The following is a 16151-nucleotide window of genomic DNA, read 5'->3' on the forward strand; positions in this document are numbered from 1 at the left end:
ACCAACTTGGAGAAAGCGACATTTGGGAACAGCAGCAAGTAGGGCAGTGCTTACTCAGATTCAGCTACCTGCTCACGAGGCCAACAGCTTGGTGCCGCCACACTCCGTTTCTTCATTCCACATCAAATCACTGCTCTCAGCGCAGGCTGCCCCTCGAATCATTACACAGGAAAAATGAAAGAGGGATGGGGGTAGAAGAAAGAAGCGTTTTGTTTTGGAGGTGGGGTGTTGGGTCTTTTTTCCTGCAGTAAGGAGCCATCCCTTGTCCCCTGAAAATCCAGCGTATCTAAGAAGGCACCTCATGTCTATGCATGACATGGCAGATGGAGCTGGCAAGAAAGCTCTCACCAGACGGTAACCCATTCTCCAAACCATTAACTGATTTTGTGTGCTATCGTGAGGATATGGTCAAGAAGTCTCTTTTTCCCCCAAGAAAAATAAAAGCTATTTCTCGCACACCTCAATTACACATTCCTGAACAAACCAGGTCTAAGGCAAAGACAGAGCCAAGTTATCCTTGGAGACAAAGAACTGTTAAGTTCTGGTTGAGGCAACCTTTTCCTTACTCCCCAAAGTACCCAGCAGCACGCCCAGCCTCTAAGAAAGCTGAGTAACATGGTATTTGCTGCAGTAGACAGCAAAGCTCTTAGCAATGACAGCACATGACTAAGGCTGGCTCCTAAAGAAAGTGAATTCCCAGCCTACAGTCTTTGGGGCACATGGTCAGAGACTTACATTCTCCACACACAAGATGCCACAGACACCTACAACAGAACTGGAGAACTGACCGGGGACGTCTGTTACTGAAGTCAGAGGTCTGGAGCTCTTCCGAGGGGCCAAGTCAGGGACAACTTGAATGAGAGCCACAAATCTGCTTACAGATATGTTTTCCTTTACTCACCCCTACTCCCAAGGTCACCCTCAACTGCTGAAGTTTTCCTGCCTGGTGAATGGCAAAGATCAGGAATACACACTGAAATTCATCTTTTCCCTGCGTTTGGGAGATCCCCTGCAAGCTTCGTGACAGCCTTACAAGAACTACACTATAAGAAAAACACACGTAAAAGTGGTCAAATACACCATTTTTTAATGCAGATTCGTAAAACTTAAGCTCAGTTTTGAGAATTCAGGACATTTCATGACAGAGCATTTGGTCCTCTTTTAAAATTTCCCATCCCCAATTAAATACTTCATGGAAAAACAACAATTAAGCATACATTGCATTTTTAATTAGGAAATATTGATATTGCACATTATACCAAGAAATACAAAAGTCTGTTTCAGCAAGTTATTCCAGCAGTTATCAATTTCATTTTGATATATCATTGACTTATACAAAAGTTTTAATTTTAGTGCATAACATGTGCCCTGTCATTACAGAGTAAAAATGTATCAAAGCATTTTTAACACAAAGAAGAAGAAAAATTGGCTCCTTAAAGAAGACAAAGCCCTTTTACCACATAGTCAGCACCAGTCTCCTTGTAGACAAAAACCGTTCCTATGGAAAGACAACCGTCGGATCACCTTGGCAACACAAATTTCAATGCAGTTTCTAACGAGGAGCTGACCATATACTATTTGGCACCTTAATTAATGGCCCAAGTCGCTAAGGGCTGAAAGGCTGCGATACTTGCCCATGCTGTTCCCACCCTACAGCCACCTCCCACAACTTCTGGCAATATAAGAGCGGGAAAAGCACGCTGGCAGAACAGTTGTGCAACTTCATTATAATCGTGTAATTCTCTGAGGAAAACTCTGAAACAGATTTCTGTGCATAACACTCGGCTGGAGCCCTGACCAGGGTTCAGGTGCTTCAGAAGGCACAAAACGCTGAGAGGCAATTCCAAGGTATATAACGCACATTCACAGAGCTACACTGAGAGTCAGGGAAAGATCATTACCCAGAAGTAGCCACCAACACACTTCGGGCAGTGTCCGTCCTGGCATCTGCTACACCAGGGTTTTAAACGGCCAGTTGTGGAACACTGCATTTGGCTTCTGCGCAGCCAAGCTCTTCTCATTGCAGGGCTACGAGAAGATCTGGCCCAGCAGCAGCATTTCAGAAAGCCCAGCCATTTTTTGCTTCCTGCCTCCCTCGGTTGGCAGAAACCACTCCATTTACACATCCTCCTGTGCTTCTTTACATGTTTACAAACTGAAGCACACCTGCACACCCAGGCAACGTTTACTGGTTAAGAAGCTATACCTTGAACCTCTCCCAATACCTCTTTGGATAGCAACATCTTGAATTTATGTGTTGCTTTGAAATAGACAACTAAAACTTTCCAGCAATAGGTTTGCAAAGCCTAATCTACAGGGATTGCAATTGCCAGCTGCCTCAAATATCAAGGTAACTGATTCTATTGCAACATTTTGGGAAATCTCAATGTATTTCCCTCTCCCCCCATCCAATCCTCCCCCCTTTAAAATACACATAATAAGACTAAGAAGACAGGATTATTATTACTTTTTGCCTGAATACATGATACAGCTATCATGGAATAGAAGATTCTACAATGAAGTCCCTGAGATGCAACTGTACACTAAAAGATTAAAACAACCTCTTCAGCACTAACTTCATATTTATTAGAAATGTTTTGAGTTGCAACATATGGTTTAAGATAAACCGGTGTTATCGTAAGAAGGTGAAAATACAGCAGATCATGTTTGCCCTTATATTTAAGCCTTAATTAAAAAAAAATTAACCCAACAGTAACATTCAACTACTTCAACTGTAGTCAAAAGTAAAAAGTATGTAAGCAATGGGGAGTCACTGAAAAAAAAATATGTTATATTTAGAATAAGTTGGTTTGGCATCAGTTTGTTTTCATCCCTCAACAGCCCTGCCTGAATTTAACTGCTTTCTTCCTGAACATTCACAGACAGTTAATTTCTCAGACATATCTGAACTGTGTTTCAAGATGGTGGGATGAAGCAACTGCATTGTTTCATTATTCCTCACTAGAACGAAAAGGCACAGTACACAGGTACAGTACAGCACCACAGTCAGCATCGAGAGCTGCTGCAGCCGTCACCCTGTCACGATGGCACAGCCCCACAGTCAGCATCGAGAGCTGCTGCAGCCGTCACCCTGTCGTGATGGCACATACCCAACCTGTGACAGAGAGAAGTTAGAATACTGCAGGCTCAGACCTCCTACTAACTCCACTCCACAAACCCAGCCCGCAAGTATTCTTTGGGATGGGCACAGCAGTTGATAGTTTTCCAGTATCCTTTTTTTTTTTAAAAAAAAAAAGAAAAGGAAAAGTCATCTCATATGTAAATTACTTTTTAAGTTACTTTAGGATCCACTGTATTTTGTAACCAGCTAATCAGAAATACTTTATCCACCTTCCCAAGCAAGCTCAGGTTTTCCTGCTAGCGAAGAAGACTTAAGGCACTAACATATTAATGCTGTCAGGAATGTGAAATAGTTTGTTCTTCATGTACTGTTATACCAGTTCTTAGCAGCATCTCTCCTGAAAAGGCACTAGATATGTGGCAATTAAACTTTTGGAACTTCTGCTCAGCTAAGCTACATAAAGTTAGCTGCTTGGACAGCTGAGTGGCTTTGCCATTTCCCCTTCCCTCCCCCCCTACTCCTTTACCAAAAAAGGCACCTAATTTGTTTTATTACTGTTTCTGTAGCCACAGGCTCTTGCAACCGTGCAGTTCTATACAACTGTGGATATGAGGGATATCATTATTATTATACTGATAGCTTCTTACACGATCAGGAGTTATCTTTCCAAGGTCCTATTCTAAATACAGCGTTTTTGTTTCAGCAAAACCCATTACCAGTGGGTTCCTACCTGAGTAGTACTTAAGGTTCTGTATTGCTAGTCAGAATAATTCTATGATTAAACTTGGTGTAAGAAATTGCACTTTCCCATTCCTTCCCCAATCCCAAGATCATTTCAAATTAAATACTAGACCCTTTTCTAAAGGGACATTTGTAATACAGCTACGAAGAGGTAGCTAAGTGGCATGTGCCAATTTTCTTTTCTTTTTTCTTTTGAAGTATATTCAGCCTTCATTTGCAACAACGATTTTCATAGGAAGTCTTAAAACAAGAAATCTCTATTCAGCTGGCACATGGAGTTACCACAGCTCAGAAGACAGAACTCGTGGGAGAACTTGATCTCCCTTCACATCCAGAATTGAAAACTAACAAGCATGGGGGATACCCAAGTGACTCAGCAGATGCAGGTGTGTAGCTGAAGAGGAAAGGAATGTCTGCAGCCAAATCCCATGCTCCTCCTGACATATCATAAAAGTTACTCCGAAGATCCATTCAGATCAAACCCACCATCCGATCAATCTGTCTCATGTAGTTACTCTTCAATGGCAGTAAGTATCTCCTCTCATCAGGAACCCTGTTACACTGTTAACAAAATGAGAATATTTTTAAGAACTCAAATATGACAACAGGCAATCCCATACCCTCTGTAATCTAGCAGGCGTTTCAGCATCAGTAACCATAGATTTCCTCCCAGTACAGAAAATTGTACCCAATAGTGCTTTTGGTCCCACCTCTCCCTCACTCTTTGCAAACTACAGCACAAGCCACAGAAATGAACAGCAAGTGTTTCCTCAGCGCAGGCTGCAAGCTTCCAAACACACGCCAAACTACTGCAGCTTGTTATTCAACTGAGACTTCCTTCACTATGACAACTGTGAATGTTTTTTAAAATAATGCTCTTTTTCTGCAGGACTGGGGGGTGGAGGAAAGGAATCATGCTAGAACTTACTAGCAGAGATTTTAAAAAATTGTTCTGTATTAAACACATATCTATTTCAGTTGGTGATAGGCATTGGATCTATTGCTGTCTCCTCAGCTGATGCCTAGCTAAGAAAGGTCACCTCTACATGCCTCAAAACCACTCTGAGGGGAAAAAAGCTCTGTTAAAACGACACACTCTAATCCTTTTTCCCCATCACAGCAACATTGGAAGATGTTAAGGGCAAAGAAAAGGGGAAGGGAAAAAAATAATTGGAAATAAATTAACAAAGAACAAACTAATTGCTGCAAAATACTTAAAAGTGGACAGGTTTCACCTTCAACATAATAACTCCTATTATCCTAATCCATTCATTCCACTATTGAAAGTTTTTTTCACAAGGGAGGTTCTCAGATATTGACATTTATAAAGGAAACCCTACAGATCCCTAAAGTAACACTTCCAAATGGCTCTTTTTCTACTGCCTAACCCAGTTTAACACACACCCCTTCTCCAGCAACACAACCAAGAACACTCTGTGTATTCCTTACATTAGAACTGAAGTTGACTGCCTTTAATTCATTAGGTTTAATTTTTTCTGCGCTGTCCTCTTCTCCAGGGAGGATGTCTTTCCACAGCGAGTTACGAAAACGTTCATCAACAGACACAATATGTCCCTCAGTTGTAAACATATACTTATTTCCAGATTTATGCAGTGGATTCTCTTCATCAAACAACTAAACAAGAGAGGGGAGAGACAGCTATAGTATGCACGCAACATTTGTCATGTCCCATCAACACTAAGTTAAAGCACATGCACTCATGCATTTGAAGGATCACACAAAAAGCACAGCTTTTAGTGCTAAATGGGTAACTACTGTTAAAGCAAATGAAAATAAATAGTTTTAATGCAAGCGATTTCTTTTAACAGTTGAAAGAGGACCGAGAAAGAAAAACTTCTCACACAACTTAAACCGCCCTTATTTTTCTAAGCTGCACAATGGCAGGCACTTCTAGGCTGGCATCCACTGCTGCCATTCGGTCAGATTTATTTGTTTTTCTGCACTAAAGGAGATTGAGAACGGTAGCTTAAGCAGCATGGCTCAAATGCTTTCTCCTGTGACTGCCAAAGCCTGATGGGGAGAAATCGGAGGCTGCTGCGAGGCAGGCAAAATGGCTACAAGCAGTAATTTAGCTCAGAGTTGAGCAGTAGCTTCAGTCTTGCTTCCTCTCCTTTCCAGCTCCCCCCCAAAGAGCTGCCAGCTCTACAGCTAGCAGCTGCCCAAACCTCCAAGGTCAGGGTAGAGTGAAAGAAAGAAGAGCCATGCATTTTCTGATACATTCTGATACCCAAACTCCTCTCTTCCCTAGAGTGCAGCAGTTTCTAATTAACCACATCCTGCCTCCTCGCTGTGCTGCATTTGTGCCCCATGCATGCAAGAGTATCTTTGAAATAAAGAACATATACACACCAGGTACAAATATTTACATGTTTCACTGAGAAAAAAGCTCTCCATTCGATCTTCCTTCGTCTTCTCTACAACGTGGTGTAAAGTGGCATAGCCACACCTGCAAGATTTAATATTAGTTTGGGTTTAGTTCCCAGGCATTCTGATCTGGAAGCGGTTCCCAGGTATTCCTTAACTTCAGACCATTCCAATTGTCACTAGGGGTGAAGTTAAAATGAAACAAGTCTCTTTTACAAGTAAGCACTGATTATTGGTTTCTGGTATTCTGATGAGACTATAATCATTGACCCTGTGGTCAATGCAAATAGTAAAATAAAAATTCACTGTCTTCCCTCTGAATCGTACAAGAAGTTCAGATACTCAGTATTACTGTCAGGATTCACTGTTATTGTCTTGAGATAAAAGCTGACATGCAACAGCGTGCATCTTAGAGGCCATCCCTAAACACCACAAGCCCAGAAATATTCTTGCAGGATCCATAGGAAAAAAAACCCATGTACTAATTTTACCAGTTTTTAGCAACTGATTATCAACAATGTATTCTGAAAGGGAGTTATAAAATTCTGAAGGCACTGGACTATAATTTCATTTTCAGATGAGAAAGAAATAATTGCTCAATAAATAAATAATCACTTGTGGCTTTCTGGTTTACCTACATTTGGCAGATTGGACTCTATATAATATTTATATAATAAAATACTTGTATATAGCAGCGAGAGAAGACAAAGAACATTGAAAACTGACTTTGCTTTTGTATATTTTTCCAAACTCTGCAGAATATCCATTCCCACATGAAGGTAAAATGGGTTCTTTGTGGCCTGAATAAGGAAGACAGACAAGAGTTAAGAGTCAGCAATTTCGAAATCTTGTAAAAATAACACTTACAACAAAGGCCTGAGTAGTGTTAGACTCTCACGTATTACAGTAAACTTATCTTTATAGGAACATGACTCGGATTACTCTGTGCAAGCCTCTCACATTTGCTTTAGTGCAAATCCTAATAAAACTTGTGGTAAATTCAAACTTTTTGATAGCTTTTCTTGCAGCCAGAAAGTTATTTTCATTTACTCTATCTTCTGCCAGTTGGAGACTGTGCCCAGACAATACAGCAAGGAAAGCTACTACACTTACTTCAGCAATTTCTATTAAGAAGTCACAAGTCTCTACCTTGTAAAAATCTGCCAGCTATTTTTTGAAAAGGTTGTTTAGTCTCATTTTTGTATGTCTTATAAAGAAGGCTATTTAAGCAAACAACATAGCAACTACATTGCATAACAATCAGTGTCCAAACAGGGACCTCTGTATAAGAACAGGCAGATCCAGAGGCACCAAATTTCATCAGGCCAGAGGCTAGGGGTAGAAAAAGGGACTTTCTGAATGAAACCATTTTTGCCAAAACACAAGCTGTAAGCTCAGAAAACTCAAGTACCTGATAAAGGAGATATGTGGATTCCACTAACTCTGGCCTCAGTGGATAAAAGGGAACATCCGGTGCTTGCAACTGCCAGTTGTATCTTTCTGGGAGAGCTCCGTATCGCTTCCATATGGCATAATAAAAAGCATGGAGACAAATAGCATCTTCCACATCCCCTATCAATACCTAGGCATAACAACAGCCGTAAACATGCACGCATCATACTGCAAGCCAGCAAATTGCTTTCCACTCTGTACAACAACATGCCATATAATAAAACACTCCCCTCATAAGGAGAGACAAAAAAATAACCCAACTCCACCCAAAAAAGCTGATGTATTAATTCCTTCGCACTAAAAGCTTTAGGGCGGTTCAGCCTTGCAGCATGGTATACAAATGCTGATGTTGAAGAAGAAAAGTTAAAAGTATCTCAAACCCAGCAGAGAGCAGGCTAGGCCTTCCAATATTGTTATGCTGATGCAGAAGCTGGACCGCCCTAAGACTCTCTTATCAGAGCAGCCAGATGTAAACCCAAAGGTTGAAGCTCATCTCAGAAGCGATGCTCAGATTCATTCACAGCCTAGAATTCAAATGAGCCTCTCTGAAACCCTTTAACTGTGTCGTTCGGTCTTTAACAGAATGAAAGTTTACCTGTAGTCCAGGAAAAAAAGCTTGCAAAGAGTCAATCCACGTGTTCATCAGCTGTCCTGTGAACATGTTCACATTAACGTACAAAGGAGGGTCACCTTCACCTTCATTGCAAGCTTCTCGACTGCCAAGTAATAATAAGCATGTGTAAATATTCACTATTTCAGAACACACTGCACTTTTCATTTCACAGCACTGCCACAGCAAAGAGAATGAGCCACAGATTTGTATGACCAAAGCCATTTTGAAAAGAACAAAATCGTCAGTCATGCTTCCCAGAAAAATTAATTCATCAAGGTATGCACATCATATGCTTAAGTTATGTCAGCAGAATCTCTACCAAAAAGTCATGCTAGGTAAGATCAGGCCTTAAGTACTAAGCTAGCTAATTTAATACATTTCCTTTGCAGTTCTACAGCCCTTTCTCAGCCTGACGTTTACTAACCTGGACTGTAACCAGTTTCGCTTCTTTGTGCCAATAATGCTATTCAGATCAGTTGACTAAGGAGCGAAGTGAACATTAAAATTTATTTCTACGGTGACTACCACAGAAATAAGACTTCGTCTTTTAGAGAAAAAAAGAGAACACAGACTTTCTAGAGCATGACACAAAACACTCTACAGTCTCTCATATCTTGCTGGAGTACTCATCGCTTAAGGAACTGATACTCATAGCAAATAACATACCCTCTTCTTAAGTGGTTCTGAATGTTCCGATAAGCATCATTGAACATGTCCAAGTCTTCCTTTTCTCCAAAGAGGATGTAAGACTTCAGAAGGTATTCATAGAACGAATCCGACCCTGCTCCCAAGCCACTTTGCTTTCCAACCCAATGGCCAGTTTGAATATTCACAACATTTCCTTTCAGAACAGACAAAAAGTTTAGTCTAAAGTTGCCAAGTACATCAGAAAAAAACCAATCAAGAAACAGAATTTAGAAATCTTCAAAAGTCTTAAGGAGAAATGATCAAAGATCACTATCCAAATAAAGTGTTACGATGCATTCATCCGAGGAACAAGCACATACATGCAGTTAAGTACTTGTAGTCATCTGCCAATCTAAATTCTATTAATGGCGAAACAAATACAAGAACTTCAGTTTCATTTCCCAGTTTCACTAAAAGTTTGTCTTTGGAAACCTGTGCCCTAAGAAGTCATTCAGATACTCCGTTTTTCTTATGAAATTACAAAGTGCCATTTGGTCAACACAAACCATGAGCACACCAGGGGAGCATGACTTAACAGCTACAGAGGAAGCAGATCTACGAAGTTTATGGTACATGAAAGAAACCTGTAGCATGATGGCATTCTGCTACAGGAGACTGAGGCAAGTTTAAACATGGAGCTAGTCAATACAGCATCACCTCAGAAGACATTACCTAGCAGTCCAGTGTTATTGCTCCTGAGATTCCAGAGCGCTTTGACAGCTCTCCTGGCCACCCACTCAAATGTGGAATCACCAAGCAGCCTGCTAAGGATACCAAACTCCACCAGCAAGGAACCAGCTCCTGCAGTACAAGTTTCATTATTGCTGTCTGGAGGTACCCCCTTCTTCAGATTGACCTGTGAAGCAAGCGGAAAGAGCACTAACAGCAAGCAGAAAGGCTGCACCTCATACAGCTGTGCAGTATGATGTTTATTATAAAGCTTTGTATTTGTTTTTGCAACATGTAGTGTGCAATGTCCATATAGTTAGAAACCCAGCGTATCACTGCTTGGTCAAAAACCTTTCCTGAAGAATCCATGAAATTGATCTTCCAACTTTATAACATCATGCTCAAGGTGGGCAATCCTAATTTTGCTACTCTTACACTTGCTGATCCTTCCAAATTTCAGTCCACTTTTTCATCATGTCTACTAAACTTTCAGGTCCTTCCAAGGGTGATGCAAGTACCGCCTCCCCTCATTTAGTGCTCTTGAAACCAAGAGTTTCCTCAGTGAATGCTCCTCAAGTTCCCCACGGAACAAAACGTTGATGGGAAGTTACACTACTCTCAAATGCTTTACCAAACTCTGAGCAGAAGTGAAAGTTCATGTTTCTACAGCCTGACAGGTCTGATGCAAAAGCGGAGCTGCTGTCCCCAGAAATTAAAAACAGTCAGGCAAGTGCTTATTACTTTTAGAGCTTAGAGTTGTTCCACTGAAACTGACACCCTCCTTGTAAACTGCATCTACTTAAAACAAGAGGACGCAGTATTCAAGAATACCTCAGTATTCTTGAGTACTCACTGAGCAGTATTCAAGAAAATTACAAATTCCAAGCCCAGTATGACAAATATTTTAGATTACTTTCATTTTATCACAACTACCTTAGTACCAAGTCACCAATAAAGTCACTTTCCTAGGCTATTTGCCCTTACAGTATTTCTTGTTAATCTTCTTAATGACAGCATGTTTTGTTGCTCCATGATATATAGGAAGAAAGTGCAGGGCAGGGCACATTTCAGCCAAACAAAACACAAACAAATGACTACTGACCCATACAGAGCAATATATACCTTGTGGAAACACAGGCTAAAGAAAACATTTACTAGACATAAGACGCAACTTATATATCATCTGTGTCACCATAACTTAGTGCAGTTTTGACCCCCACACCATTTTAATGTAACTTAGAGCAGGTTCAATACCCCAAGCGCACAAATAAAGGCACACACAGGGCACAGAATTCAAGCGGCAGGACAGATGAATTACTACTTTTACATTATTTCCCCACTGTGTTGCTGTGCTCACTTACCCGAGGATATGGAATTCCGGTTTTGGTGTTCTCAAAGGCTGGAAGTAGTCTCACTGCTAGGTCATGAGCCATGTGCAACAGCTCATTGTCATAATCCTTAATGGTCATATCACCAAAAGGCTGTTTGGTATCTGTAATTATTATGTGGGCAGAAAGCAGGCTTCCCAAAACCCTGCGGGAAAAGGAAGAGATCTTCAGTTTTTAAATCCGACCTAAACCTAGTTCTTCAACTAAACCCTTACCAGTATCATGTTTAACAGAAGTATTACTTTGTGCATTTACATGCACTATAGAAAGATCTACTTTACTCCCCACCAGCAGTGAAAACATCTAGAAGTCACATTGCTTGCCACCCACACTAATCCCAAAATCCAGTTAAACACTGTTTAAGACATTCAGAAAATGACGCTATTTAAAATCAGACAGTATCTTAAACTCATCTCTAAGACAGAGAGGCCTGTTTTTTCATCTAAAATGAAAGTGAAAGCAAGCAGAAGGTCCATGAAGAAAACCAAAAGAAGGAAAGCCTGTCAGCAGGCTTGTTTGCTGTGCAATAACAAAAAAGCAGCATTCTGCAAGCCAAACACTGTTGAGACTACCATTGTATCATTGCTTCAATGATACAATGTGACTCACATGTGACTCATTAAAATTATTTCAATTATGAAAGGATGGAATATTTTCATAAAATGTTAGAAAACAAATTACTCCAGGAACAATTATGGAATAAAGCCTAACAAAGATATCCTGATAATGATTTCACTTTGGCTCTCCCATATATAAGTACCAAGTCTTTAACCTTGTTACTGTTTAAAGACAAACTCAGAGTGACATACCTGATTGTTGCCTCAAAAACTTGGACCGTTGAGTCTTTATCAAATGAAACCGTGTCAATCACCAACTTCACTGCTTTCTGGAATTCTGAGGAGTTTCCCATTACCTTTTACATAAAAAACAAAGTTATTTTGTCTAATTGTTGCTTCAAAAGAGGGCTGGGGAAGAGAATGGCAAGTTCACATTTTAGACCAACAGTCATATTAACTAGATACAGAACAGAGTACTTCAAACTCCTGCTAAAAAGACTTTCCAGAAAGTTACCCATCCTACTGACATGCAAGAGTGTGTTTTACAAAAAGTATGTTAAAACAGGAAAATCCACAAAGATGTATTTTTGTCCGTTATACTAATCCATGCACTCATATGTTCTTCCACCCCCAGCATCAGCCTTGTGGATGATCTCTTAGAACAGGAGTCTAAAAAAATCTTAAGATCTACCCCACTGAGTGTTTTAACTGCTTAAACTATCAGTTAGTTAAGTTTAGCTTAAAAGGTAACACAACTTGCAGAAGAATGAAGTCTGATTTGACATTTCTTTGACCAGGGGAGTCCAACCTTTCAAGTTTTTGACTTAACACTGCATGCCATGCCCAGGACTTCTGTCAAGCCAGTTCGCTATAGGTACACCTCAACAATTCATTTCCACTATATCCAGAGACAGATGTAAATTCAGCCCCAGTTTAAAGGAAGCAGGAACACAGAATACACAGGTTTCTGCCTGTGTAAGTTCACAATAAGGCTGGAAACCTAGCTCTTTAACCGTCAAAACACCATGCACCAGTCGGTCTGCTCTTTACAATACCCGGACCTAGTGGGAAAGCATTCACATAGATCTGAGCAGATGAAAAGCAAAACAGGCTTTCATCACGCAGAAGCTTCTGAAACACAACAGACTAAGAACCAAACGTTTTCAGTTTAAGAAAAAGAGTTACATACTGCTCCAAAAGGTATGGATAGGACTCTGAGGACAGGAAGGCAACTGTTTAGCCACACCATCATCAGCCACATAGCGCAGATCCCTAAAACCAACGTTTTACTCACTTCCTGATTTCATTTCTGTTCGTTGCTGCCATGTTCAGTTGAGACCTTCTCACCTAGAGCTGCAATTCCATTGCAGCAATGGGAAGTATTTCATAACCTGAAGCACCCATGCAGTCCTTGCACACACCACCTTCTCCACAAAGAGAGAGAAACGCACCACAGATCTGGTCCTGACACTCCAGAAGGCCAAGAACCTGACCTGGCTGCAAAAATGAGGCCATGAAACTTAAGAGGGTTTCTCAATATGCATAAGGAGTTCAAGGAAGGGGCTCTTCTCCGTGACACCACATTATTGTTACTACTAACATAAAACTGCTTCTCAGATTATCTTCAAATTTTACCAGAAATGCATATGATGGTCTATTTTAGCAGGCAAGAAGCAGCTTCACAGCTTTTTCCCCTCCTTCCTTTCACCACTCTTCATACAGATTTATAGCACACTCTGCCAAGCAAAACAATCAGAGCTCTTGCAGTCATCTCAAATAAGACAAACTCTCTTCCTGACATATCTCTCAGCAACCCATGCACGTCCCAGTTCAAATGCACCCTTCCTAAACACCAGAGTGATGGCAGTATTCCAAAACAGATCTCACCTGAGCATTGGGGAAGATCTTAGAAATTTCCTCTGTCTCTTCTGGAAATCTCTACTGATACATCCCCCACGTACTCTTATCCTTCCCTGCACGTGTAACGCACTGCTAGCATGTGATCCAGCTGTTAGCTGTACAACCATCACCACCTTCTCCTCAGAAGTGAAAGATTTAATAACCTCACACTTACAAACTATTAAACCTTTTACTTTAACATTGCTGAAGTTCATTACAATTTTAGTTGCTTCCTCATGATGTCATTTCACCCGCTCTTCACGTTAAGAATTGATCTCCATTTCTATCAGCAGCTCTGCATGAAACATCAGCACCTTTTGTAGTAACACCACTAACACGCAAAAACTAAACAGCACTAGTCCCACAGCAAGTCCTTGGAAGATACCATGGAGTAACTCCATCCAGATTGAAACTTTCCGTACCTGTCTTCCTTCAACTTCTCACCAAGTTTCTCTACCAAGTAGCCCTCTTCTTCAGTTCCACTAGCTTTGTTTTCCTTTTTAAGTCTTTCATTCAGAATCCATTCTAGAACAATGGCTACTATCAAGGTAACAGCTCAGGACCACGCTCCCACTTCAATCCAACCATCCCACATCCAAGATCTGCAGTTTCACAGCCATGTTAAACAAAGCTCTCTGCCCACCACCGAGCTTTGACTTCCAGTTTACCACACTGGGGTTGGGAATAAACCACCCGGTGAATTGCAACAGGTGCCCATTTCACTGCTACCAGCCAGACTACCACAACGGAGCAAGCTAGACCCATGCATGTTCAAGCACATCTAGGGTTTCTCATCACTCAAACTCTCTCATCCAATTGACTTCAGCCTTTCAGACATTAATGTCCATATCCTGCTAAGAGACTGCCTTCAGAGTTTAATTAGCAGAGTTGTTCTTCAGCCACAGAATCATAGGATCATTTAGGGTTGGAAAAGACCCTTAAGATCATCGAGTCCAACTAAAGCCACCAGTAAACATGTCCCTCAGCACCACGTCTGCCCGGCTTTTAAATACCTCCAGGGATGGTGACTCCACCACCTTCCTGGGCAGCCTGTTCCAATGCTTGACAACCCTTTCGGTGAAGGGATCTTTCCTAACATCCAGTCTAAACCTTCCCTGGCACAACTTCAGGTTGTTTGCTCTCATCCTATCATATGTTACTTGGGAGAGAAGACCAATCCCCTCTCACCACACCCTCCTTTCAGGTGGTTGCAGAGAGCAAGAAGGTCTCCCCTCAGCCTCCTCTTCTCCAGGCTGAACACCCCCAGCTCCCTCAGCTGCTCCTCACAAGACTTGTGCTCCAGACCCCTCACCAGCTCCGTTGCCCTTCTCTGGACTCGCTCCAGCACCTCAGTGTCTGTCTGGTAGTGAAGGGCCCAAAACTGGACACAGCACTCGAGGTGTGGCCTCTGTGTTCAGTTTTAGACCCCTCACATCCTAGCTACATTAATACACCTTTACACTAATTTGCAAAACCCAGTTTTTTCATTCCAGCTGCTAACAGGAACCTCCTGAACTCCCCTCCTGATTCAATTTATCCCAACAGGGCAACGCAACAACTCTGCAGCCTTCCCGTATTGCAAAGCACAGACACGGCAGCCCGAAGGGCCGAAGTCTTCCTCGCAGGAAGAAACGAAGCTCAGCTGACGGGTGCCGAGCCTCTCAGGGCCAGGGCCGCCGTTGGGGGTGCCCCCCCAGCCACCCCCACCCCCCCAAAAAAGGACTCACCGCCAGCGTGTCCAGCGCATCGATCAGCGTCAGCGAGTAGTTTCCCAGGACGTCGTTGATGTTGAGGTTGGAGCTGGAAGAGAAGGGCCGAGCGTCAGGCCCCGCCGCCACAGGGCGCGGCCTCCCCCCCAACCCATTCCCCTCGGCCCCGCGACTGACGGGTCGTGGTCGGGGCCGCGGCCGCGACAGTGGAGGGGGTCGAGCTCGTCCTGCGGGAAGGCGTGCTGCATGTAGCTGTCGTAGCCGAAGACGAACATGCCGCGGGCGGCGTCCCGCAGCCGGGCCCGCAGCTGCGGCGGGAAGGCGCCGCTGTACCGCCGCTCGTACTCGTCCCCCCCCGTCGTCCCGCCGTCGCCGCCGCCCCGCCGCAGCAACGAGCCCCAGTGCGAGGAGCCGGCGGGGGCGGCGGGCGGGCCGAGGGCGGCGGGCGGCGGGAAGGGGAAGGGGAAGCGGCGGCGCAGGCAGAGGCCGGGGGCCAGCGCGGGCAGCAGCGCCAGCAGCGCCTGCAGCCCCAGCCTCAGCAGCAGCAGCCCCAGCACCAGCGACCGCCATTGCATGGTGGCCCGCGCGCCGCGCGCATAGTTTAAAGGGGCCGCCCGCTCCCCAGCCCCCGCGACGCGTCTCCTTTAACAGCGGAAGGGAAACACCGAGCGGAGCCCGCCCCCGCCTGGCTCCTATTGGCCGAGACGGTGCGGAGGCTGGACAGGCCTCCGCTCATAGGGCGAGTACCGATGTCACTCAAGGGCCGAGCCCTGTGAGCCTTGAAGGGCGGTGCCGCGGGGCTGTCGTGGCACGGCCCGAGGCCGGAAGGCGGCCCCGGCCCCGCCCGGGCGAAGGACTCAGGCCTGGGACGGCGACGTGGGGAACGGGAGCGCCTCCGCTCGGCCGGGCGGCTCGTCGCCCTCAGGGGTAAAGCGAAAGCTGAGAAACAGGAGGTTTTCCAGGAAAAAC

General features: G+C 43.4%; 1 protein-coding gene across 2 annotated transcripts; it reads right to left on the bottom strand.

Moving 5' to 3' along the window:
• Positions 1-1077: 1077 nt before the first annotated feature.
• Positions 1078-15858, bottom strand: EDEM1 (ER degradation enhancing alpha-mannosidase like protein 1). Of its 2 annotated transcripts, XM_063348139.1 has the most exons (12): positions 15360-15858; positions 15201-15273; positions 11827-11930; positions 10991-11162; positions 9633-9816; positions 8940-9114; positions 8256-8376; positions 7620-7790; positions 6935-7008; positions 6194-6290; positions 5273-5458; positions 1078-4384 (listed from the first exon to the last, which is right to left on the bottom strand). In XM_063348139.1, exons 1-12 carry the CDS (start codon positions 15755-15757, stop codon positions 4295-4297), a joined length of 1845 nt encoding a protein of 614 aa, XP_063204209.1. In that variant the 5' UTR covers positions 15758-15858; the 3' UTR covers positions 1078-4294. The 2 variants fall into 2 exon arrangements, with proteins under 2 accessions (XP_063204209.1, XP_063204208.1); XM_063348138.1 differs by having other exon boundaries at positions 15201-15858.
• Positions 15859-16151: the final 293 nt, after the last annotated feature.

This window comes from Chroicocephalus ridibundus, chromosome 10, assembly GCF_963924245.1.
Source record: "Chroicocephalus ridibundus chromosome 10, bChrRid1.1, whole genome shotgun sequence".
NCBI classification, from domain to species: domain Eukaryota; kingdom Metazoa; phylum Chordata; class Aves; order Charadriiformes; family Laridae; genus Chroicocephalus; species Chroicocephalus ridibundus.